General features: G+C 54.0%; 1 protein-coding gene and 1 pseudogene across 1 annotated transcript; both read left to right on the forward strand.

The window, feature by feature from the left end:
* The first annotated feature begins 1,609 nt into the window (after nucleotides 1–1,609).
* Nucleotides 1,610–10,835, forward strand: LOC135320969 (mitogen-activated protein kinase kinase kinase kinase 1-like). The gene is given in 17 exon segments (XM_064484198.1): nucleotides 1,610–1,637; nucleotides 1,716–1,771; nucleotides 1,893–1,940; nucleotides 2,106–2,148; nucleotides 2,242–2,314; nucleotides 2,852–2,983; nucleotides 3,392–3,454; nucleotides 3,687–3,768; nucleotides 4,271–4,387; nucleotides 4,615–4,697; nucleotides 5,451–5,505; nucleotides 8,256–8,340; nucleotides 9,228–9,304; nucleotides 9,380–9,461; nucleotides 10,268–10,376; nucleotides 10,472–10,589; nucleotides 10,719–10,835. Coding segments are annotated over 17 exon segments (1,368 nt in total).
* Nucleotides 10,836–12,802: 1,967 nt separating this feature from the next.
* LOC135320970 (mitogen-activated protein kinase kinase kinase kinase 1-like) lies at nucleotides 12,803–26,542 on the forward strand (annotated as a pseudogene).
* The last annotated feature ends 208 nt before the right edge of the window (nucleotides 26,543–26,750 follow it).

Consider the following 26,750-nt stretch of genomic DNA (forward strand, 5'->3'; position numbering starts at 1 on the left):
TCTAAGCCCTCTGAAGCCTCAGCCCCTCAAGTTTCTAGGTGGCACCTCCCAAGACTGAGGGCTCCGGAAATCCTTCGGGAGCCCCAGGCCGACTCTCTTCCAAGGCCCCGCCCCTCACAGGCCCCGCCCCAAACCTCCTCTGAGTCCGCCCCTTCCCGAGCGGCCCGCAGCAGGTGCTCTTCCCGCTACCCAAGCCTCTGCCCGTGTTCTCACTGCTGACCGGGCCAGGCTCCGAGCTGCCCGCCGTGTGCATCGGCGTGAGCCCCGGGCAGCCGGCGAAGTCGGTGTTCTTCCACGCCGTGCGCTTCGGCGCGCTCTCCTGCTGGCGGGGCGAGATGAGCGCAGGTGAGTGGGACAGGTCCTGGGAGGGGTGCGGCTTATCAGGTTAGCGGCGTTGGGTCTGGGTAGCTGGGCGGTGCTTAACCAGAAGCGTAACTGGGAAGCGGGCTGAACTAAGAGGGGACTGGAGAACGTTGGGTATATATAACTGGTGAGATGGATGACGGGGAGGGGGAGAAGGAGGGTGTGAGGAACTCTGTGATGGGTGGGGTTTAGCCTGCTTGCCTGGGGATACAGAGGATGCCTAGCAGAGTATAGGGGAATGAGGTGGAATTGGACCTTGCACTTCCGCCTCTCCACCAGAGCCCAAGGGACCAGTACAAGTGACTCAGGTCGAGGAAGACAAGGTGATGGTCACTTCTGGATTTCTGATGTGCACCTCTGTCTCTGACCATCTCCCAGTCTCCACAAAGCTCAGAAAAGGAAGGAATTCATTAGGAAGTCCTAGGCGGGGAATCTGAGGCCCACAGAGGGGAAGTGACTCACATCACCAGCTGTCAGACCTGCTCTGTGCCCTCTCTGTCTGTGTCTATATTGTCCCCTCTGAATCTCTCTTTCTCAATGTGTCTGTTTTGCCACTTCTTGGTCTCTGCCCAGCTCGCTCTATGTCTGCCTCAGTTTGGATCTGTTTCTGATTTTCTGTCCCTGTCTCTGTCTCCCTCTGACTTTCCTCATTTTAACAAAGTCACATCACCTCCTGCTCAGAGCCCTCCCAAGCCTTCCATTTCCCTCCAACAATAAGCCCAAATTTCGCATCACAGCACTGGAGTCTGACGCCCACAACCACCCCAGGCTGACACACCTTCTCTCCACTCCACCCACTTTGCCACTTTTCAGGCCCACCAGGCACTTTCCTACCTCCGGGCCTTTGCACTTGCTCATCTTGTTCACGTTGAGTGGGAATGCTCCCATCCTCAACCCCGTCACCTTCTCAGAGTTGCCTTCGCTGATCACGCAGTATGAAACGTCATACCCCTTGCTACACGTATTTCCTGTTGTCTTTTCTTGCTTTTGTTTTTTCTATTTATTCGCATCTCACATACTGTTTCTTTCTCCTATTTCTCTTGTCTACTGTCCGTATCCCCCACTGGAATATTCTCTCCACGAGGGTGGGGATCTCTGTCTCTATGTCCACAGCTGTGACCCCATTGCCTACCTCGGCACCTGGCACACAGTAAATGTGTAGTCGGTTGAATGAATCTATCTCCCTCTGGCCTCTGGTTCCCTGTATCGCTGCCTCTCTCTTTTGCTGACCATTCCTTGTCCCCTCATGTTACCCCCTCCCCATGTGGTACTTGGTGTGGGTGGCAGCCAGGGGCTCCTGGGGCCAGGCTTCCTGGTCCCCATCTGACACCATGCCGGGGTGACCTTTGCAGTCACAGGCCCCCTGTCAGAGCTCCAGATCAGCTAAGTCTGCCGGGAAGTGCTCCAGGTGAGGCGATGTTTGGTGGGTTTGGGTGGGGGGAGTCGATGCTTGGTGGGTTTGGGTGGGGGCAGGGCCCTGCTCCCACCACCAGAACACTCACAGCCCCCCTCTCCACCCTCCTCCCCAGGGACTGGCCTATCTACACTCACAGAAAAAGATACACCGGGACATCAAGGTGATCTGGGGGCAGAAAAGTAGCCTTGGTGGGTGGGGGCCTCTGGGAGATGGCAGTGGTATTTGGAGGGCTCAGGCAGTGTGTCACCAGGGAGCAGAGGCAGAGTTGGGCTGGCAGTAGGGAGGGGTGTCTCTCACAGCCTCTGATCCCCCCTCTCTTCCCCAGGGAGCCAACATCCCCATCAACGACCCTGGGGAGTTCAGACTGGGTGAGTGTGGCTGGTGGGGGTGGGGTGCGGGACTGGCTGGGAGCCAGAGGGGACAGGGACCTGAGGTCAGTATATCTCTCCCTCTGCCTCCAGCTGACTTTGGTATATCGGCCCAGATCGGGGCCACACTGGCTCGATGCCTCTCTTTCATTGGGACACACTACTGGCGAGGGGTGCCTGGCTGGCAGCCAGGGGTTGTGCGGGGTTGGAGGTGGTGGGCTGCGGCTTTCCCCACCATGGATCTCTGGCAATCTCCATCCTGCCTTTTTGCCCTTCCTCTGCCTTTCTCTGTTGAGCGATCTGTGTACTCTGTGGCTCTCCCTTGAGTTTTCCATTTCCCTAGGTCTTTCTGTGCATGTCTCCCCTCCACGTGTTTTTCTCAGTGTTTCTGTTGATTTTGATCCTGATCTCTGTCTCTCCATATTTGTCCATGGCTGTCTTTTCTGTCTGTTTCAGTCTGTGGCTCTCCCTGTCTCTTTGCCTCTCTCTGTCTATGTTTTCTAGTCTATCTCTGACTCTGTCTTTACCTCTCTCCGTCTTTATTTCTGTCTCTCTGCCTCTTTATGTGTCTGCATCCAACTCTCTCTGTGTCCCATTCTCCGGCTCGCTCCCTGTCTCTCTCCTGTCACCCCACCCCCTACCTAGGAGTCTCCAATCCCCTTCATCATGTCACCCCTGGCTCTCTGAGTGTCTCTGCCCTTAGGATGGCTAAGGAAGTGGCGGCCGTGGCCCTGAAGGGGGGATACAACGAGCTGTGTGACATCTGGTCACTGGGCATCACAGCCATGGAATTAGCCAAGCTACAGCCTTCCCTCTTTGACGTTCACCCTCTCAGGTAGGCAGATGTGACAGGTCCACCTGGTCCCAGAGATCCCACTCGACTCTGACCCTGAACACCACCCCCTGCCTGCATCCCCACATCTAGACCCCCCTACAGGGGATCCCTCTCCCTTCGAGCCCAACCCGAGAACCTCAACCCAGAAAGCATTTTCTCCACTCCACATCAGGAGCCCCCAATGCAGGGAGTCATGTCTTGAGGCTCCCATGAGACTTCTGGAACTCTGTAACATGATGAGCAGCATCCCCTGGAAGTGGCGTCCTATGCATCGTAAAACCAACCCCTCATTCTCCTCCTGTCCCTCACTGCTCTCTGCTGACCTCAGTGCCCTCGGGGGTCCCTCACATCGTGAGATCTGACCTCCACTGGGAAGTCTGAATCCCATGTTCTGTCCTTGCTTTCTAGAGTTCTCTTCCTCATGACCAAGAGTGGCTATCAGCCTCCTCGGCTAAAGGAAGAAGGCAAATGGTAGGAGAGAGTCATGGGAAGGTGGGAGAGAGAGGGCAGAATCAGGGCTGATGATCTGATGGAATGGTCTCTGGTCTCCTCATCCCAGAACTTGCCTTTTGGGGGGGTTATTTATTTATTTATTTATTTACTTTTAGAGGAGGGGGTTGAACCTAGGGCCTCCTGCATGCTAGACATGCGCTCTAACACTTGAACTGTACCCTCCCCCAGTACTTGCCTTTTTCTTCCCAAGGTCGGCTGCCTTCCACATCTTCGTCAAAGTCACCCTCACCAAGAGTGCCAAGAAACGACCTGGCGCCACCAAGATGCTCAGTGTAAACCTCCCCTCCCTGAGCAGCCTTCCCAAACTCACCCCCTGTGAGAACCCCCCAGGGCCTCCCTCGGCTCCCTAGAACACTGATGATTTTATTCCACAGAACGCCTATGGCCCTTTCAAAGTCCCTGCTCCCTCTGAAATCCCCAGGGCTCCGCCTTCCAAGACCCTCCAAATTGTACCCCAGACCTTTCCCCCAAGATATGCTGAGTTCTAAAACCTCACAAGTTGCCAACGGCTTCAGGACCCATTCCTGGGGGTTCTCTGGAATTCCAGGGGACACCCGAGACACCTCTGGAATTCTCCAACTTCTCTAAATTCGTCTGATCCCTTCAGACACCTCAGAATCCCCCAGGTGGCAGCTGCCCAGACTTCCCCGCCTTCTTCCTCTATTGGCACCTTCACCGCCAGATTCCCTTAGATGGGTTCTCAAGCCCCTGTGCCAGCCCTCTCCCTGCAGCCCAGCCCTCTGTCTGCTGACCGCCTCCTCCTCCCACCCCCAGCACCGACTGTTGTCCCAGCCCGGGCTAAACAGAGGCCTGATCCTAGAGCTTCTTGACAAACTGAGGAACCCAGGGAAGGGGGCAGCTGTTGGCGAGATTGAAGATGAGGAGCCTGAGGTGAGTGGGCCTTGCTTGGATGACAAAAGCACTGGACGGTCCCCACCTTTGCTCAGGCTGCTCCCCTGCCTGGGGTGTCCCCTTGTTGCCTCTCTTAGAAGGAGAAAAGCCAGGGAGCATGGGGAGCTTGGCACAGAGCTGGGGGCACAGAGGTTACGGGAGAGCCGAGGGCTCCAGACTGGGCTGCTGGAGGCCGGTGGGCCTGACGCGGCTGCCGCTCTGCCCAGCTACCCCCCGCCATCCCTCGGCGGATCTGATCCACCCATCGATCCAGCTCTGTGGGGATCCCAGTTGCGAACTGCTGTCGTCAGTAGAGAATCCTTAAGCTTTGGAGACCCTTGTAATCCCCTCATCAGATTGCCAGAGACCCCAGAGATCCTCCTCACTTCTAAACAGACCCTCAGAGGCCCCCCATTACCATCTGATCCCACAAGAGGCCCCAGAGAACCTCATCTACAAAATGATTCTAGAGACCCCTACCTCTCCGCTCTGCACACGGAACCCATAAAATTTCCTATAACCACCAGGACTCCCAGAGACCTCAGAAACCTTGTTCTGATCCCAGATACCCAAGTGGAATCTAAAAACAAACTCTCTAAAACCATGTTGAGCCCCCATCGCCCTGATCACAAATCTTGACCCCAAAATGAGACCCCTGTAAACCAAGATCCCTCCCCTGAAGGGACAGCTCCAGTCCTAAGATCCTGGCTGCAGACCACACCCACACCCCAGTTCTATTCTTTCTATTCCCGAATCCATGTCCCCAGCTCACTGTGTGTCACCTGCATACCACCCCACCCCAAACCCCATGGCGGCACATAGAGTTCATGATGCTCAGAGGCATGTAGTCCAGACCCACAGCTGACAAGGTGAGATGCCTCCCCACTGCCCCGCCGCCCTCCCCTACCCCTGGGCCACTGCTGACCCTTTCCTATCCCACAGGCTCGCTTACAACCCCCTGGAGGCTTCAAGAGCAGCAGTCCTAGGTCAGGGACCCTCAGCGTGGGAGGGGGGCTGGGATAGGTGTGGGGACCGCCCGAGGCTCATGCCTGTCCCTCCTCAGGAGGAACCTGTCAGAGTCCGAAGATGACTACGACAACGTGGACATGTTAGAGAGCGCCACAGACCCCACCAAGCCCCACCATCCATGACCCCAACCTCAGCCCCTGCTTTCCTTCCACCACTCAGCCGTGACCCCTGGCTGGACACTCAGTACCCACACCTACCTTCACCCTAACCCTGACCCTCCCACACCAGCCCCCACTCTCCTCCCCACCAACCTTTCACCGCTAACCTCACCCCAACTCAACCCTGGAGCCCCTGCCACATCCTAGTACCCAGCACTCACGTCATTCACTGATTCATGTTGGGCTGCTGCTCCAGACTGACCTCCTCGACAGCAGGAGCCCTGCCTGCTCTCCCACTGCTGAAGCCCAGCATTGTGCTGGCACACCCTCTGTAGACTCTTTGTGAATATATGTATGAATGAAGGAATGAATGAATTAACAAATGAATGAGTAAACAGATTTTTCTCTTCCTTCCCCAGGCCTGTGGTAGTGGAGACACGCCCAGCAGATGATCTACTGCCCCCAGCAACCTCTATATCCAGGAATGAGTCACTGGGTTTCGGAGTGGGTGTTAGGAATCAGTCTCTGCACCCCCTCCCCTCCCCAGTGGACACAATATAGTGGTCATGACATGCCTGTGTCTCCCAATAAACGTGATTTTAGCCTCTGCTGTCATCTTGGTTTTCTGTGGTGAGGGGAGGAGGGCCGAATTCCTGGATGCCTACTGACCCCGCCTCCAAATTCAAAGATCCAGTACAACATCAGGGATGCAGCACAGACATTATTTCTACAGCACATGGTCACCTCTCCCCCAGCGGCCTTGGGAGGAGGGATTTGGGGACTAAGGGGCTTGCTCTAAGCATAAGGCATTTGAAGTGGGAGTGAAGGGCCAGCTGTGGGTGTCTCAGCTAAGCTGGTCCTCATACTGCGTGCGGAAACAATCACCAGCAGGGAAGAAATCCCAACATCTCTCTTGGTAGAGACCAGCCACCACGTTCCTCCCCACCAACCCTTCACCCCTAACCTCACCGCAACTCAACCCTGGAGCCCCTGCCACATCCCAGTCCCCAGCTCCTCCTAGATGTTGCTCCAACACCCAGACCTCAACTGCAGCCATAAACCTCAACCACTGGCCCTCATCTTTCTTCATCTTCTCACCCAAACTCACACTGAACCTCAGCCCCTGGGAATTCTGCCCCCTCCAGACCCTCAGGCCCAGAACTCAACCTCAACCCCAGGAGTCAACCCAGGCCCCCATCTCCCTCAGACCCAGGCCTGGGGGAGATCCATTCCACACATCTCATCTGTAATAGGCTCCCATGCGGCATGCCCGGCACCAAGTGAGAACCCGACCCCCAGGAGCTCATAGGACCTGTGTTACTAGGTGGCTGTGATGATGCAGAGACCTAATGCACTGTCAACACTGATATCCAAGTGTTGCTGTTACTATGATCGTCATGGTTATTAGTCCTTTCACCCTCAGCTCCAGCCCAGACAGAGTCAAATCCTGGCCCTCGTGAGCTCAGACTTCCAGCCCTAACCCACCCCAGTTCTTGCTCCCAAAACCCTCTTCCCCCACTTAACCCATCTGTGTGTTACAGCCCCACCCTCGCAGAAGACATACATCCTCCTCTACCCCCCAAAGTTAGGTCCTGGGCCACAGCTGGGGGACTGGGGCCAGGAGGCAAGGGTCCACAGATGCTGGGATACCGAGCTCTCCAGGGCTGGAGTCTAGGACACTAGGTCTCTTGAAGTCCTGGACGACCATCATGATGATCCCACTGGGATCTGGAAGTGGCATCCCTGAACCTAGGTGTGGGACTCAAAATATTTAGCCTGATGAACTCTCATGAGTAGCTTTTCCTTGGAAACTCCTGCTGTACCCAGGATTCACCCTTTAGTTGCCAGAGTATGTTGATGATGATGTGCGGGGGGCGGTTAGATGGGAAGGCTGGAGTGGTGGTCGGATATTGTGGGGAGGATCAGACCCAGGATGCAGCATCAGTTCTGGCAGGGGCAGACAGCAGGGTGCCCTCTCTCGGAGATCATCTCATGTATTTCCCCACTCTCCCTCTCTGTTTCCAAAGCCCAAGTTCCGTTCTCCATCTGACGAGGGTCCTTGGGGGACTGCGGATGAGGGGCAGCTGAGCCCAGGGGTACTGGTCCGCTGTGCCAGTGGGCCAACCCCCCCGCACACCCCAGCCTCCCGCAGCCACCCGAAGCCCCCACCTAACCGCTCACTCAGGTAACAAGGCAGGCTGGGGTAAGAGGTGGACAGAGGTGGGGTTAGGGCAGGTCGGGAGGGTGATTTGGGGGCTGAATTTCCCCACCCCATCTCAGAAACTTCACTGTGGAAACCAGCACTCGGGAACATGACCAGCCCCCAATGTAGCCCCCAATGAATTAAAAGATAAAGAGAAAAGTGAGGCCAGCTGTGCTGAGGACTCACACCGCTGATCGTGGCTGGGGATGCCTGGTTGGGGTTGCAGGGCTGAAGACTAATAATGATGACAGGTGACATTTGTTGAGCAACTCCTCTGTGCCAGACCCTGACCTCATGTCTTTACATGGTGTATACCTTCACAGATGGAGATAGATAGCACAGACATAGATATTGCCCCCATTTAAAAATGGGGGAAACTGAGGCACAGCGGGGTAAGTAGATTTCGAAGGTCATAAACTTTCAGGAGGCAGAGGCAGGATTTTAACCTTGGCACTCCAGAGTCTTAACCAGGGCACCTTCCTATCCCCTCCTCTCTTCTGCTGGATGGGCTGCTGCCCTGCCACTATGGCCCACCCAGGGATGTGCCCTTCTCCTAAAGTTCTTCAATGGCTGCCCTCTCTGGATCCACAGCACGGCGGCCTTGACACACCACTCCACCAAAGGTGAGCATTCAGGAGATTCTGAGAGAATATGATGGGGATGGGGAGGGTCCTTAATGGAGGTGCAGATGCAGGGACAAGGGGAGGGTTTTAATGGGAGGGGGAGTTGAGGAGCACTGGCGGGGGCAGAGCTAGGGGTGACAGTTGGGTTTTAAGGATCAAAGATGGGTAGAGTGAAGATGAGTTTGAGAGTGAAAACCAGAAAAATTAGAGTTTGGAGGCCAGGAGTGTCAGATAAGGCAGAAAGGCCAGCGTTTGGGGTACAAGCCTAGGGACAGATGGACCCCATTTACCTCAGTTGGAGGTTAGTGGTAGAGAGGCTAAGATCAGCATATTGGGGTCAGGAGAATTAGGGATGGGAATGTAGCCAAAAGGGAAAGTATTTGGGGATCAAAGATGTGGAGACAAGGTCAGTGAAGGGTAAATGTTAAGGAAACAGTAATAGAATTTACTTTCTGTCACACTGGACAGAAAAAGCTATACGTCAGGGCATCTGAATTTGAGGATCAGTGTTGAGATAGGAGTAGCATTTAGGGAGCAGACTGGTGAGAAGGGGGGATAGAATTTAGAGGGCTATTACGGGAGGCATGTTTAGTGTTGAGGTCAGAATTGAGGAGACAGAGGGTCAGGATTTGTTGGTTCAGAGATGGAAGAATAAGCAGAACGGGGGAGGTCAGAGGCTGGGGAGAATGAGACCGGCTCCAGGGAACAGGTCAGGGTTTGAGTTCAGATTTGGGAAAACAGGGACTGGAAATGTCAGCGTTGGAGGCAAGTAGAGAATTGAGGGTCAGGGCTGGGAACAGAGTACCCGTGTTTGGGGTCAGATGAGGGGGCCTGGGAGGTCCTCGATGATGAGGCAGGTCCCAGCATCTTCATATCTGTTCCTCAAGACCAGCACTTACACCTGGGAGCTGAGGAAGGCATTTTCTTTCTGAACCGAAATGATCAGGAGGCCACGCTGGAGATGGTGAGGGCCAGGCAGCACCGCGGGTGAGCCAAGGCTGGGAGGCTGGAATTGGGAGGTGCTGGGGTCTTACAGGAGCTGTTTCCTCAATGCTCTGCAGCTCTTTCTAGCCGGACTACCTTGGTGTACTCCATCAACAATGTCCTCATGTCTCTCTCAGGTCTGGCTGTAAGTTGGTTGGTATGGGTTGGAGTGGGTGGGTCAGATCTTAAGGAGTCAATGGTCAGGGTGTGGGAGCTATCTGGGCACAGCTGAAAGAACACTTAGGATCCCATTCCACAGAGCCCACAATTCAAATCCCAGCCACGTTTTCAATGTAGGACTTGGGGCAAGAGACTTTGGCTCCCAAGCCTCTGTTTCCTCATCTGTAAAATGGGGCTCACAATACTGCCACCTCTCAAGTCAGTTTTGAGGTCATTCCTACAATGAGTTTGTCTTTACATTTCTTTGATGGTCATATGACAGTCCTTATCCCACACTTCACTAAACTAGATTGAGCGAGCTGTAGGTTAAAATTTTGTGTCATTGTTTTAAAAACGCTTTGTGTAAAAGAATTTCTCATTTGTGAGGAAACACCAAGCCAAATAGGATTTTTGAGCTCATTAATATCACATCCGGGATGAGAAACTTTTACAGAATCTCTAGGTATGTTTCTTCTTAAACTTTTGTATTATGTGTAACTTCACCTGACTGGTTAAGTGTCCATAGTTTCTCATGTGACTACAGGCGCCACTAGGGTTAGGAACGTACTTATTTTACTCACCATTGTTCACCAGAGCCAAGCACACTGCCTGGCCTCTCGTGGGCATTTAAAATATGATAAGTGAGAAGCAAAGAAATACAGGTGCTTGAGATTTAAAGGCTTGGGCATTTCAAAGGGATGGGGCCCAGGGAAGGTTTGGGAAAAGCTGGGAGTGTGCAGTTCCCTATAACTTCCTGCTTCCCCTACCTACCCACACCCTGCAGGAAAGACCCTCCACCTGTATTCTCATAGCATCCTGGGCCTGCTGGAACGGAAAGAGGCCAGAGCAGGAATCCCCATTGCTCACATCAGTCCCCACCGGCTACTAGTAAGGTACGAGACCCCAGTGGTTCCACAGACCCCTCTAATATCTGATTCCTGCCCCTACCCCCCACCCACCACACACTCATGCCTACCTTCTTCTGCAGGAAGAACATGGTCTCCACTAAGATCCAGGATACCAAAGGCTGCCAGGCGTGCTGTGTGGGTGAGCGAGAATCTCCTGGATATTCAGAGGGGAGCGGGGCCAGGGGCATGACTTGGACTGTAGCCACTGAAGAGGGTTGCAGAATTAAGGCAGGGTGTCCAGAGCCCGGGGAAAGATGTGTGGCCTTTGGGGGCGCGGGGCAGGGGAGACAGGATTGACCCTAACCCATCCTCCCCACCTCCACACAGGAGGGCGCTAGCTCCCGGGGCCCGTTCCTGTGTGGGGCATTGGAGACATCCGTGGTCCTGCTTCAGTGGAAGCAGCCCGTGAACAAGTTCCTGCTGGTCCGGATAGGGGGCCTGTAAGCACTGGGGACTTTGTCAGGTTCTGTGGCGGGGGCCTTCCACTCTTCTGCTGAGAGCTCTTTGAAGTCGGGCTTCCACCCGAGGTCTCTTCCCAATCTCCCCAAGAGCCTGCTCTCCTGGAGGCTCCTCCTTCTGAGGCCCTCCGGTTCTTTAAGCCCCGCCCTTCGCCCCGGGCCTAATTCTTCTTCAGGCCCTGTGCCCCGCCAGGTCTCTTAGGAGACCCTATTCAGGTTCTTGGAGCCTCTAAGACTTTGGTGCCTCGGAGGCCACGCCCCCTGGGGGGCCCGGCCTTGCTGTCACCAAGGCGGCACGCCCCCTAGTGGAAGCCACGCCCACTCTGAGACCACACCCCTCAACTTCTAAGCCCTCTGAAGCCTCAGCCCCTCAAGTTTCTAGGTGGCACCTCCCAAGACTGAGGGCTCCGGAAATCCTTCGGGAGCCCCAGGCCGACTCTCTTCCAAGGCCCCGCCCCTCACAGGCCCCGCCCCAAACCTCCTCTGAGTCCGCCCCTTCCCGAGCGGCCCGCAGCAGGTGCTCTTCCCGCTACCCAAGCCTCTGCCCGTGTTCTCACTGCTGACCGGGCCAGGCTCCGAGCTGCCCGCCGTGTGCATCGGCGTGAGCCCCGGGCAGCCGGCGAAGTCGGTGTTCTTCCACGCCGTGCGCTTCGGCGCGCTCTCCTGCTGGCGGGGCGAGATGAGCGCAGGTGAGTGGGACAGGTCCTGGGAGGGGTGCGGCTTATCAGGTTAGCGGCGTTGGGTCTGGGTAGCTGGGCGGTGCTTAACCAGAAGCGTAACTGGGAAGCGGGCTGAACTAAGAGGGGACTGGAGAACGTTGGGTATATATAACTGGTGAGATGGATGACGGGGAGGGGGAGAAGGAGGGTGTGAGGAACTCTGTGATGGGTGGGGTTTAGCCTGCTTGCCTGGGGATACAGAGGATGCCTAGCAGAGTATAGGGGAATGAGGTGGAATTGGACCTTGCACTTCCGCCTCTCCACCAGAGCCCAAGGGACCAGTACAAGTGACTCAGGTCGAGGAAGACAAGGTGATGGTCACTTCTGGATTTCTGATGTGCACCTCTGTCTCTGACCATCTCCCAGTCTCCACAAAGCTCAGAAAAGGAAGGAATTCATTAGGAAGTCCTAGGCGGGGAATCTGAGGCCCACAGAGGGGAAGTGACTCACATCACCAGCTGTCAGACCTGCTCTGTGCCCTCTCTGTCTGTGTCTATATTGTCCCCTCTGAATCTCTCTTTCTCAATGTGTCTGTTTTGCCACTTCTTGGTCTCTGCCCAGCTCGCTCTATGTCTGCCTCAGTTTGGATCTGTTTCTGATTTTCTGTCCCTGTCTCTGTCTCCCTCTGACTTTCCTCATTTTAACAAAGTCACATCACCTCCTGCTCAGAGCCCTCCCAAGCCTTCCATTTCCCTCCAACAATAAGCCCAAATTTCGCATCACAGCACTGGAGTCTGACGCCCACAACCACCCCAGGCTGACACACCTTCTCTCCACTCCACCCACTTTGCCACTTTTCAGGCCCACCAGGCACTTTCCTACCTCCGGGCCTTTGCACTTGCTCATCTTGTTCACGTTGAGTGGGAATGCTCCCATCCTCAACCCCGTCACCTTCTCAGAGTTGCCTTCGCTGATCACGCAGTATGAAACGTCATACCCCTTGCTACACGTATTTCCTGTTGTCTTTTCTTGCTTTTGTTTTTTCTATTTATTCGCATCTCACATACTGTTTCTTTCTCCTATTTCTCTTGTCTACTGTCCGTATCCCCCACTGGAATATTCTCTCCACGAGGGTGGGGATCTCTGTCTCTATGTCCACAGCTGTGACCCCATTGCCTACCTCGGCACCTGGCACACAGTAAATGTGTAGTCGGTTGAATGAATCTATCTCCCTCTGGCCTCTGGTTCCCTGTATCGCTGCCTCTCTCTTTTGCTGACCATTCCTTGTCCCCTCATGTTACCCCCTCCCCATGTGGTACTTGGTGTGGGTGGCAGCCAGGGGCTCCTGGGGCCAGGCTTCCTGGTCCCCATCTGACACCATGCCGGGGTGACCTTTGCAGTCACAGGCCCCCTGTCAGAGCTCCAGATCAGCTAAGTCTGCCGGGAAGTGCTCCAGGTGAGGCGATGTTTGGTGGGTTTGGGTGGGGGGAGTCGATGCTTGGTGGGTTTGGGTGGGGGCAGGGCCCTGCTCCCACCACCAGAACACTCACAGCCCCCCTCTCCACCCTCCTCCCCAGGGACTGGCCTATCTACACTCACAGAAAAAGATACACCGGGACATCAAGGTGATCTGGGGGCAGAAAAGTAGCCTTGGTGGGTGGGGGCCTCTGGGAGATGGCAGTGGTATTTGGAGGGCTCAGGCAGTGTGTCACCAGGGAGCAGAGGCAGAGTTGGGCTGGCAGTAGGGAGGGGTGTCTCTCACAGCCTCTGATCCCCCCTCTCTTCCCCAGGGAGCCAACATCCCCATCAACGACCCTGGGGAGTTCAGACTGGGTGAGTGTGGCTGGTGGGGGTGGGGTGCGGGACTGGCTGGGAGCCAGAGGGGACAGGGACCTGAGGTCAGTATATCTCTCCCTCTGCCTCCAGCTGACTTTGGTATATCGGCCCAGATCGGGGCCACACTGGCTCGATGCCTCTCTTTCATTGGGACACACTACTGGCGAGGGGTGCCTGGCTGGCAGCCAGGGGTTGTGCGGGGTTGGAGGTGGTGGGCTGCGGCTTTCCCCACCATGGATCTCTGGCAATCTCCATCCTGCCTTTTGCCCTGCCTCTGCCTTTCTCTGTTGAGCGATCTGTGTACTCTGTGGCTCTCCCTTGAGTTTTCCATTTCCCTAGGTCTTTCTGTGCATGTCTCCCCTCCACGTGTTTTTCTCAGTGTTTCTGTTGATTTTGATCCTGATCTCTGTCTCTCCATATTTGTCCATGGCTGTCTTTTCTGTCTGTTTCAGTCTGTGGCTCTCCCTGTCTCTTTGCCTCTCTCTGTCTATGTTTTCTAGTCTATCTCTGACTCTGTCTTTACCTCTCTCCGTCTTTATTTCTGTCTCTCTGCCTCTTTATGTGTCTGCATCCAACTCTCTCTGTGTCCCATTCTCCGGCTCGCTCCCTGTCTCTCTCCTGTCACCCCACCCCCTACCTAGGAGTCTCCAATCCCCTTCATCATGTCACCCCTGGCTCTCTGAGTGTCTCTGCCCTTAGGATGGCTAAGGAAGTGGCGGCCGTGGCCCTGAAGGGGGGATACAACGAGCTGTGTGACATCTGGTCACTGGGCATCACAGCCATGGAATTAGCCAAGCTACAGCCTTCCCTCTTTGACGTTCACCCTCTCAGGTAGGCAGATGTGACAGGTCCACCTGGTCCCAGAGATCCCACTCGACTCTGACCCTGAACACCACCCCCTGCCTGCATCCCCACATCTAGACCCCCCTACAGGGGATCCCTCTCCCTTCGAGCCCAACCCGAGAACCTCAACCCAGAAAGCATTTTCTCCACTCCACATCAGGAGCCCCCAATGCAGGGAGTCATGTCTTGAGGCTCCCATGAGACTTCTGGAACTCTGTAACATGATGAGCAGCATCCCCTGGAAGTGGCGTCCTATGCATCGTAAAACCAACCCCTCATTCTCCTCCTGTCCCTCACTGCTCTCTGCTGACCTCAGTGCCCTCGGGGGTCCCTCACATCGTGAGATCTGACCTCCACTGGGAAGTCTGAATCCCATGTTCTGTCCTTGCTTTCTAGAGTTCTCTTCCTCATGACCAAGAGTGGCTATCAGCCTCCTCGGCTAAAGGAAGAAGGCAAATGGTAGGAGAGAGTCATGGGAAGGTGGGAGAGAGAGGGCAGAATCAGGGCTGATGATCTGATGGAATGGTCTCTGGTCTCCTCATCCCAGAACTTGCCTTTTGGGGGGGTTATTTATTTATTTATTTATTTACTTTTAGAGGAGGGGGTTGAACCTAGGGCCTCCTGCATGCTAGACATGCGCTCTAACACTTGAACTGTACCCTCCCCCAGTACTTGCCTTTTTCTTCCCAAGGTCGGCTGCCTTCCACATCTTCGTCAAAGTCACCCTCACCAAGAGTGCCAAGAAACGACCTGGCGCCACCAAGATGCTCAGTGTAAACCTCCCCTCCCTGAGCAGCCTTCCCAAACTCACCCCCTGTGAGAACCCCCCAGGGCCTCCCTCGGCTCCCTAGAACACTGATGATTTTATTCCACAGAACGCCTATGGCCCTTTCAAAGTCCCTGCTCCCTCTGAAATCCCCAGGGCTCCGCCTTCCAAGACCCTCCAAATTGTACCCCAGACCTTTCCCCCAAGATATGCTGAGTTCTAAAACCTCACAAGTTGCCAACGGCTTCAGGACCCATTCCTGGGGGTTCTCTGGAATTCCAGGGGACACCCGAGACACCTCTGGAATTCTCCAACTTCTCTAAATTCGTCTGATCCCTTCAGACACCTCAGAATCCCCCAGGTGGCAGCTGCCCAGACTTCCCCGCCTTCTTCCTCTATTGGCACCTTCACCGCCAGATTCCCTTAGATGGGTTCTCAAGCCCCTGTGCCAGCCCTCTCCCTGCAGCCCAGCCCTCTGTCTGCTGACCGCCTCCTCCTCCCACCCCCAGCACCGACTGTTGTCCCAGCCCGGGCTAAACAGAGGCCTGATCCTAGAGCTTCTTGACAAACTGAGGAACCCAGGTAAGGGGGCAGCTGTTGGCGAGATTGAAGATGAGGAGCCTGAGGTGAGTGGGCCTTGCTTGGATGACAAAAGCACTGGATGGTCCCCACCTTTGCTCAGGCTGCTCCCCTGCCTGGGGTGTCCCCTTGTTGCCTCTCTTAGAAGGAGAAAAGCCAGGGAGCATGGGGGGCTTGGCACAGAGCTGGGGGCACAGAGGTTACGGGAGAGCCGAGGGCTCCAGACTGGGCTGCTGGAGGCCGGTGGGCCTGACGCGGCTGCCGCTCTGCCCAGCTACCCCCCGCCATCCCTCGGCGGATCTGATCCACCCATCGATCCAGCTCTGTGGGGATCCCAGTTGCGAACTGCTGTCATCAGTAGAGAATCCTTAAGCTTTGGAGACCCTTGTAATCCCCTCATCAGATTGCCAGAGACCCCAGAGATCCTCCTCACTTCTAAACAGACCCTCAGAGGCCCCCCATTACCATCTGATCCCACAAGAGGCCCCAGAGAACCTCATCTACAAAATGATTCTAGAGACCCCTACCTCTCCGCTCTGCACACGGAACCCATAAAATTTCCTATAACCACCAGGACTCCCAGAGACCTCAGAAACCTTGTTCTGATCCCAGATACCCAAGTGGAATCTAAAAACAAACACTCTAAAACCATGTTGAGCCCCCATCGCCCTGATCACAAATCTTGACCCCAAAATGAGACCCCTGTAAACCAAGATCCCTCCCCTGAAGGGACAGCTCCAGTCCTAAGATCCTGGCTGCAGACAACACCCACACCCCAGTTCTATTCTTTCTATTCCCGAATCCATGTCCCCAGCTCACTGTGTGTCACCTGCATACCACCCCACCCCAAACCCCATGGCGGCACATAGAGTTCATGATGCTCAGAGGCATGTAGTCCAGACCCACAGCTGACAAGGTGAGATGCCTCCCCACTGCCCCGCCGCCCTCCCCTACCCCTGGGCCACTGCTGACCCTTTCCTATCCCACAGGCTCGCTTACAACCCCCTGGAGGCTTCAAGAGCAGCAGTCCTAGGTCAGGGACCCTCAGCGTGGGAGGGGGGCTGGGATAGGTGTGGGGACCGCCCGAGGCTCATGCCTGTCCCTACTCAGGAGGAACCTGTCAGAGTCCGAAGATGACTACGACAACGTGGACATGTTAGAGAGCGCCACAGACCCCACCAAGCCCCACCATCCATGACCCCAACCTCAGCCCCTGCTTTCCTTCCACCACTCAGCCGTGACCCCTGGCTGGACACTCAGTACCCACACCTACCTTCACCCTAACCCTGACCCTCCCAGACCAGCCCCCACTCTCCTCCCCACCAACCCTTCACCCCTAACCTCACCCCAACTCAACCCTGGAGCCCCTGCCACATCCTAGTACCCAGCACTCACGTCATTCACTGATTCATGTTGGGCTGCTGCTCCAGACTGAGCTCCTCGACAGCAGGAGCCCTGCCTGCTCTCCCACTGCTGAAGCCCAGCATTGTGATGGCACACCCTCTGTAGACTCTTTGTGAATATATGTATGAATGAAGGAATGAATGAATTAACAAATGAATGAGTAAACAGATTTTTCTCTTCCTTCCCCAGGCCTGTGGTAGTGGAGACACGCCCAGCAGATGATCTACTGCCCCCAGCAACCTCTATATCCAGGAATGAGTCACTGGGTTTCGGAGTGGGTGTTAGGAATCAGTCTCTGCACCCCCTCCCCTCCCCAGTGGACACAATATAGTGGTCATCACATGCCTGTGTCTCCCAATAAACGTGATTTTAGCCTCTGCTGTCATCTTGGTTTTCTGTGGTGAGGGGAGGAGGGCCGAATTCCTGGATGCCTACTGACCCCGCCTCCAAATTCAACGATCCAGTACAACATCAGGGATGCAGCACAGACATTATTTCTACAGCACATGGTCACCTCTCCCCCAGCGGCCTTGGGAGGAGGGATTTGGGGACTAAGGGGCTTGCTCTAAGCATAAGGCATTTGAAGTGGGAGTGAAGGGCCAGCTGTGGGTGTCTCAGCTAAGCTGGTCCTCATACTGTGTGCGGAAACAATCACCAGCAGGGAAGAAATCCCAACATCTCTCTTGGTAGAGACCAGCCACCACGTTCCTCCCCACCAACCCTTCACCCCTAACCTCACCGCAACTCAACCCTGGAGCCCCTGCCACATCCCAGTCCCCAGCTCCTCCTAGATGTTGCTCCAACACCCAGACCTCAACTGCAGCCATAAACCTCAACCACTGGCCCTCATCTTTCTTCATCTTCTCACCCAAACTCACACTGAACCTCAGCCCCTGGGAATTCTGCCCCCTCCAGACCCTCAGGCCCAGAACTCAACCTCAACCCCAGGAGTCAACCCAGGCCCCCATCTCCCTCAGACCCAGGCCTGGGGGAGATCCATTCCACACATCTCATCTGTAATAGGCTCCCATGCGGCATGCCCGGCACCAAGTGAGAACCCGACCCCCAGGAGCTCATAGGACCTGTGTTACTAGGTGGCTGTGATGATGCAGAGACCTAATGCACTGTCAACACTGATATCCAAGTGTTGCTGTTACTATGATCGTCATGGTTATTAGTCCTTTCACCCTCAGCTCCAGCCCAGACAGAGTCAAATCCTGGCCCTCGTGAGCTCAGACTTCCAGCCCTAACCCACCCCAGTTCTTGCTCCCAAAACCCTCTTCCCCCACTTAACCCATCTGTGTGTTACAGCCCCACCCTCGCAGAAGACATACATCCTCCTCTACCCCCCAAAGTTAGGTCCTGGGCCACAGCTGGGGGACTGGGGCCAGGAGGCAAGGGTCCACAGATGCTGGGATACCGAGCTCTCCAGGGCTGGAGTCTAGGACACTAGTTCCCTTGAAGTCTGGGACGACCAGGATGATGATCCCACTGGGATGTGGAAGGGGCATCCCTGAACCTAGGGGTGGGACTCAAAATATTTAGCCTGATGAACACTCATCAGTAGCTGGTCATCGGAAACTCCTGCTGTACTCAGCATTCACCCTTTAGTTGACGGTGTTTGTTGATGTTTTTGGGGGGGGCGGTTAGAGGGGAAGTCTGGAGTGGTGGTCGGATATTGTGGGGAGGGTCAGACCCAAGATGCAGCATCAGATCTGGCAGAGGCAGACAGCAGGGTGCCCTCTCTCGGAGATCATCTCATGTATTTCCCCACCCTCCCTCTCTGTTTCCAAAACCAAGATCCGTTCTCCATCTGACGAGGGTCCTGGGGGGACTGCGGATGAGGGGCAGCTGAGCCCAGTGGTAGTGGTCCGCTGTGCCAGTGGGCCTCACCCCCGCACCCCCAACTTTGGCCACCCCCAGCCTCCCGAAGCCCCTACCTAACCGCTCACTCAGGTACCAAGTCCGGCTGGAGTAAGAGGAGGGCAGAGGTGGGGTTAGGGCAGGTCGGGAGGGTGATTTGGGGGCTGAATTTCCCCACCCCATCTCAGAAACTTCACTGTGGAACCCAGCCCTCGGGAACATGACCAGCCCCCTCTGTTGCCCCCCAAAGAGGAATACATGAAGAGAAAGGTGAGGCCAGCTGTGCTGAGGACTCACACCTCTGATCGGGGCTGGGGATGCCTGGTTGGGGTTGCGGGGCCGAAGACTAATAATGATGACAGGTGACATTTGTTGAGCAACTCCTCTGTGCCAGACACTGACCTCATGTCTTTACATGGTGTATACCTTCACAGATGGAGATAGATAGCACAGAGATAGATATTGTCCCACATTTAAAAATGGGGGAAACGTAGGCACAGCGGGGTAAGTAGATTTCGAAGGTCATAAAACTTTGAGGAGGCAGAGGCAGGATTTGAACCTTGGCACTCCAGAGTCTTAACCAAGGCACCTTCCTGTCCCCTCCTATCTTCTGCTGGATGGGCTGCTGCCGTGCCCCTATGGCCCACCCAGGGATGTGCCCTTCTCGTAAAGTTGTTCAATGGCTGCCATCTCTGGATCCACAGCACGGCGGCCGCGACACACCCCTCCAACAAATTTGAGCATTCAGGAGAGTCTCAGAGAATGTGATGGGGATGGGGAGTTTCCTTAATGGAGGTACAGATGCTGGGACAAGGGGAGGGTCTTAATGGGGGGGGGGTAGTGGTGGATCTGTGTTGGGGGCAGAGCCAGGGGTGACAGTTGGGGTTGAAGGATCAAAGATGGGTAGAGTGAAGATGAGTTTGAGAGTGAAAACCAGAAAAATTAGAGTTTGGAGGCCAGGAGTGTCAGATAAGGCAGAAAGGCCAGCGTTTGGGGTACAAGCCTAGGGACAGATGGACCCCATTTACCTCAGTTGGAGGTTAGTGTTAGAGAGGCTAAGATCAGCATATTGGGGTCAGGAGACTTAGGGATTAGAATGTAGCCGAAAGGGAAAGTATTTGGGGATCAAAGATGTGGAGACAAGGTCAGTGAAAGGTAAATGTTAAGGAAACAGTAATAGAATTTACTTTCTGTCACACTGGACAGAAAAAGCTATACGTCAGGGCATCTGAATTTGAGGATCAGTGTTGAGATAGGAGTATAATTTAGGGAACAGACTGGTGAGAAGGGGGGATAGAATTTAGAGGGCTATTACGGGAAGCATGTTTAGTGTTGAGGTCAGAATTGAGGAGACAGAGGGTCAGGATTTGTGGGTCAGAGCTGGAAGAACCAGCAGAACGTGGGAGGTCAGAGGCTGGGGAGAATGAGACCGGCTCCAGGGAACAGGTCAGGGTTTGAGTTCAGATTTGGGAAAACAGGGACTGGAAATGTCAGTGTTGGAGGCAAGTAGAGAATTGAGGGTCAGGGCTGGGAACAGAGTACCCGTGTTTGGGGTCAGATGAGGGGGCCTGGGAGGTCCTCGATGATGAGGCAGGTTCCAGCATCTTCTTATCTGTTCCCCAAGACGAGCACTTGCTCCTGGGAGCTGAGGAAGGCATTTTCATTCTGAACCGAAATGATCAGGAGGCCACGCTGGAGATGGTGAGGGCCAGGCAGCACCGCGGGTGAGCCAAGGCTGGGAGGCTGGAATTGGGAGGTGCTGGGGTCTTACAGGAGCTGTCTCCTCCATGCTCTGCATCTCTCTTCTAGCCGGACTACCTGGGTGTTCTCCATCAAAAATGTCCTCATGTCTTTCTCAGGTCTGGCTGTGGGTTTGTTGGGATGGGTTGCGGTGGGGGGGTCAATACTTAAGGAGTCAAGGGTCAGGGGGTGGGAGCTAGCTGGGCACAGCTGAAAAAAACACTTAGGATCCCTTTCCACAGAGCCCACAATTCAAATCCCAGCCACGTTTTCAATGTAGGACTTGCGGCAAGAGACTTTGTCTTCCCAAGCCTCTGTTTCCCCATCTGTAAAATGGGGCTCACAATACTGCCACGTCTCAAGTCAGTTTTGAGGTCATTCCTATAGTGATTTAGTCTTTACATTTCTTTGATGGTCATATGTCACTCCTTATTCCACACTTTAGTAAACTAGTGTGAGTCAGCTGTAGGTTAAAATTTTGTGTCATTGTTTTACAAACTCTTTGTGTAAAGAATTTCTCATTTGTGAGGAAACACCAAGCCAGATAGGTTTTGTGAGCTCATTAATATCACATCCGGGATGAGAAACTTTTACAGAATCTCTAGGTATATTTCTTCTTAAACTTTTTTAATATGTGTAACTTCAGCTAACTGGTTAAGTGTCCATAGTTTCTAATGTGACGACAGGCACCACTAGGGTTAGGAACATACTTATTTTAGGCACCATTGTTCACCAGAGCCAAGCAAACTGCCTGGCCTCCCGTGGGCATTTAATATATGTTAAGTGGGAAGCGAAGAAATACACGTGCTTGAGATTTAAAGACTTGGGCATTTCAAAGGGATGGGGCCCAGGGAAGGGATGGGGAAAGCTGGGAGTGTGCATTGCCCTATAAATTCCTGCTTCCCCTAAATACACACACCCTGCACGAAAGTCCCCCCACCTGTCTTCTCATAGCATCCTGGTCCTCCTGGAAAGGAAAGAGGCCAGAGCAGGAAGCCCCACTGCTCACATCAGTCCCCACCGGCTCCTAGCAAGGCACGAGACCCCAGTGGAACCACAGAACCCTCTACTATCTGATTCCTGCCCCTACCCCCACCCCCACCCCGACTCACGCCTACCTTGTTCTGCAGGAAGAACATGGTCTCCACTAAGATCCAGGATACCAAAGGTTGCCAGGCGTGCTATGTGGGTGAGAGAGAATCTCGTGGATATTCAGAGGGGAGCGGGGCCAGGGGCATGACTTGGACTTTAGCCACTGAAGAGGGTTGCGATTTAAGGCAGGGTGTCCAGAGCCCGGGGAAAGATGTGTGGCCTTTGGGGGCGCGGGGCAGGGGAGACAGGATTGACCCTAACCCATCCTTCCCCACCTCCACAGCGGAGGGCGCTAGCTCCGGGGGCCCGTTCCTGTGTGGGGCATTGGAGACATCCGTGGTCCTGCTTCAGTGGTAGCAGCCCGTGAACAAGTTCCTGCTGGTCCGGATAGGGGGCCTGTAAGCACTGGGGACTTTGTCAGGTTCTGTGGCGGGGGCCTTCCACTCTTCTGCTGAGAGCTCTTTGAAGTCGGGCTTCCACCCGAGGTCTCTTCCCAATCTCCCCAAGAGCCTGCTCTCCTGGAGGCTCCTCCTTCTGAGGCCCTCCGGTTCTTTAAGCCCCGCCCTTCGCCCGGGGCCTAATTCTTCTTCAGGCCCTGTGCCCCGCCAGGTCTCTTAGGAGACCCTGTTCAGGTTTTGGAGCCTCTAAGACCTTAGGGCCTTGGAGGCCACGCCCACTGGGAGCCCGGCCTTGCTGTCACCAAGGCGGCACGCCCCCTAGTGGAAGCCACGCCCACTCTGAGACCACACCCCTCAACTTCTAAGCCCTCTGAAGCCTCAGCCCCTCAAGTTTCTAGGTGGCACCTCCCAAGACTGAGGGCTCCGGAAATCCTTCGGGAGCCCCAGGCCGACTCTCTTCCAAGGCCCCGCCCCTCACAGGCCCCGCCCCAAACCTCCTCTGAGTCCGCCCCTTCCCGAGCGGCCCGCAGCAGGTGCTCTTCCCGCTACCCACGCCTCTGCCGGTGTTCTCACTGCTGACCGGGCCAGGCTCCGAGCTGCCCGCCGTGTGCATCGGCGTGAGCCCCGGGCAGCCGGCGAAGTCGGTGTTCTTCCACGCCGTGCGCTTCGGCGCGCTCTCCTGCTGGCGGGGCGAGATGAGCGCAGGTGAGTGGGACAGGTCCTGGGAGGGGTGCGGCTTATCAGGTTAGCGGCGTTGGGTCTGGGTAGCTGGGCGGTGCTTAACCAGAAGCGTAACTGGGAAGCGGGCTGAACTAAGAGGGGACTGGAGAACGTTGGGTATATATAACTGGTGAGATGGATGACGGGGAGGGGGAGAAGGAGGGTGTGAGGAACTCTGTGATGGGTGGGGTTTAGCCTGCTTGCCTGGGGATACAGAGGATGCCTAGCAGAGTATAGGGGAATGAGGTGGAATTGGACCTTGCACTTCCGCCTCTCCACCAGAGCCCAAGGGACCAGTACAAGTGACTCAGGTCGAGGAAGACAAGGTGATGGTGTTGATGGACGCTAAGGACCCTTCTGGCTCTCCCTCACTATTCCTAGATCTCGGATTTCCGACCCCCACATCATGTAACTCTCAGAAACTCTAACTCCGGTCCTTGCCCGTCTCTCTTTGCTTTTCACACTGAACTTATTGTCTGGTCCCTCAGTAACCTTCTAAGCCTCACTTACTGCTCTTAAAGCTCCCTCTCTATCTCCTTCGAGGGTCTCTGAAGCTGGTGACTCCAGAGGGGGCCCCAGTCCGGGGGCTTCGAACTCCAGAGATCCCCATGACTGAAGCAGTGGAGGCCGCAGGTACGTGCAAGGACGGTAGGGCCCGGGGTCCTGGTTGGAGGGTTAAGTGAAATCCAAGGGTAACAGGCACTGATTTCCTCCCAGCTATGGTCAGGGGTTGGCTCCAACCCTGCTGGAAGCATGGAGTGTAGGTGTGGGCTCTAGGCTCAGACAAGGGAAGCTCCTGCATCCCAGCACCCACAACCCAGTCCCTCCTTCAAACATCTCATTCATCAGAAGGATGGGGAGAACTGAGTCAGGGTGTGAAGTCCTGGAGAAGCTTCCTCCAGTCTCAGTTCAGACAGGTCTCCCTTCTCTACCCCCAGTGTCTCTTAGGTCCAGGGCTCATGCAGGACCAGTGTGTGACCTTGGGTAATGGACTTTGCTTCTCTCTGAGCCTCAGTCTCCCAACTATAAAATGGGATCACTATAGAGATATGTGGGTTAAGAGCATGGACCAGACTGCCTGGGTTGGAATCCAGCTCAATGACCTTAGGCATATGACCTAATCTTCCTGTGCCTCACTTTCCTCCTCTGGAAAATGGAATGAAAAATGGTGCTTGGCTCACAGAACACTATGTGTCAGACATTGCCCTTATGCTTTTGTATTTTACTTAATCCTTTTGGTCGCCTATCAGGTAGGTATTATGTTGTCAAAGGTTGGTATTCTGAGGTGCAGAAAGATTAAGTCACTTGCTTGAGGTCACACAGTGGATACGTGTTGTTAGCAAGACTGATTATTTCTGGACCTGAGGATTTCAGAGTCTACCTCCCTGCTCTCTTTGAGGGAGAGGGGAGGAGTCTTCTAGACACTGACACATGCAACTTTTCCCCCAGCTGCAGCAGGAACTCAGAGACCCCACCCTCACCTTCCGTCTGCTTGGCTCCCATAGGTATGAGCTTGGGGTAGGGGAGAGAGGACTGGAAAGGGGGAGGCTTCGGATGTAGAGAAGGCATCCTGACATGTCCCCAGCCGCCTGGATCTTTGGCCTGAACATTCACTCACTTGGTCTCCCTGCTAGCATCTCTGCCCCCTATAGTCCAATCCCCAACACAGCAGCTGAGGGGGAATTTTCATTTTGTATTTTTAATTTAGCTTTTTATTTTGACATGACATTTATTCTCTCAGAGAAGTTACAAAAATAAAACTAAAAATTCTGTATCCCCTTCACCCAGATTCGTCATATTTTATTTTTTAACCACATTTGCTTTTTTTTCTCTTTCATATACGTTTAGTTATTTTTCTACTTGCATATGAATTATAGACATGATGACTGATTCCCATTTATCCCTATATACTTCAATACATGTTACCTATACCAACGCAAGGACATACTCTTACAAACCACCATACAGCTGTCAAAATCAAGAAACTAACACTGAGCTCTCACTGCCTTCTAATTCACACACCCATTCAAGTCTGACCAGTTGTCCCAGTGATGCTCTTTATAACCAAAAATCATACTTTTTTTTTTTTTTTCTGGTCCAGGACATTACCTAGGACAATGGGTTGCATTTGGGAGTCATGTTTATTTATTCTTTAACACGAATCAATTCTTCACACTTTTCTTTGTATTTCATGACCTTGATACTTGTGAAGCATACAGGAAATTTGTTTCACCAAACGTCCCTCAGTTTTGTTTGAGGTTTCCAGGTTAGGCGTTTTGGGCAAGAACACCACAGAAATGATGGTGTGTCCTCCTCAGTGCATCAGATCAGGAAGCAGATGTCAGTTTGTCCCATTACAGGCAACGTTACCTTGGTTATTTGGACAAGGTGGAGTCAACCAAGTTCCCTGTTATAAATTTACTCTTTTTCCCTTTATATTAATAAGTATCTTTTCTGATGATTTGTTGAGATCTTTATAAATTTGCTATTCCTCATCAGACTTCCACCCACTAGTTTTACCATTGATGATTTTTGCCTGAGTCTACTATTAGGATGGTTAATAAATGGTGATTTTCTATTTTTATCACTCCTTCTAAATGTATTAGTTAGCATTCTACTGCAAGGAAGAGCTGTCCCTTCTCCACCATGTATGTTTGCATACATGTGCTGGTGTGTTCTTCCAGCATAGTCTCAATAGTTTCCATTTTATTCTATGGGTTGTAATGTATTAGTATCATTATTTTGAGGCACAAATTCTCCCAGTTATAGCCATCGAGAGCCCCTTCAAAGACTTCTTTGAACTTTTGACATGGCACAGGGGTCTTTTGAAATCCAGATCTGACTGTGTCACCCTCCACCTGTTCAACACCCAATCCTGGCCACAGCCCACACAACCATGACTTCTGCTGTCAAGCCCCCTCCCACCTCAAGGCCTTGTGCAGGCTGTTCTCTCTGCTCAGAACACTCTTCCCTGCCCTTTCACCAAGTTCCCTCCTGAACGTCTTTCAGGCTCCAGCATCCATTCTTCGGGGTGCACGTTGGCCGACCCGTTGGGCTAGGTTTCCTGGGTGTGTGCCTCACGCTGCTTTGCACTCACGTCATTCACTGATTCATGTTGGGCTGCTGCTCCAGACTGAGCTCCCCTAGAGCAGGAGCCGTGCCTGCTCACGCACTGCTGAAGCCCAGCATTGTGCTGGCACACCCTCTTTAGACTCCTTAGTGAATGAATGAATGAATGAATGAATGAACAAATGAATGAGTAAACTGATTTTTCTCTTCCTTCCCAAGGCCTGTGGTAGTGGAGACACGCCCAGCAGATGATCCTACTGCCCCCAGCAACCTATATATCCAGGAATGAGTCCCTGGGGTTGGGGGTGTGTGTTAGGAATCAGTCTCTGCACCCCCTCCCCTCCCCAGTGGACACAGTATAGTGGTCATGACATGCCTGTGTCTACAAATAAACGTGATTTTACCCTCTGCTGTCATCTTGGATTTCTGGGGGAAGGGGAGGAGTGCCGAATTCCTGGATGCCTACTGACGCCCCCCAAATTTCAACGATCCAGTACAACATCAGGGAAGTAGCACAGACTTTATTTCTACAGCACATGGCCACCTCTCCCCCAGCAGCCTTGGGAGGAGGGATTTGGGGACTAAGGGGCTTGCTGTAAGAATAAGGCACTTGAAGTGGGAGTGAAGGGCCAGCTGTGGGTGTCTCAGCTAAGCTGGTCCTCATACAGCTTGTGGAAACAATCACCAGCAGGGAAGAAATCCCAACATCTCTCTTGGTACAGAAGAGCCCCCACTTTCCTCCCCACCAACCCTTGACCCCTAACCTCACCGCAACTCAACCCTGGACCCCCTGCCACATCCAAGTCCCCAGCTCCTCCTAGATGTTGCTCCAACACCCAGACCTCAACTGCAGCCATAACCCCCAACCCCTGACCTCATCTTTCTTTATCTTCTCACCCAAACTCAGACTGAATCTCAGCCCCTGGGAATTC

This window comes from Camelus dromedarius, unplaced genomic scaffold (genome assembly GCF_036321535.1).
Source record: "Camelus dromedarius isolate mCamDro1 unplaced genomic scaffold, mCamDro1.pat HAP1_SCAFFOLD_45, whole genome shotgun sequence".
Lineage (NCBI taxonomy): Eukaryota > Metazoa > Chordata > Mammalia > Artiodactyla > Camelidae > Camelus > Camelus dromedarius.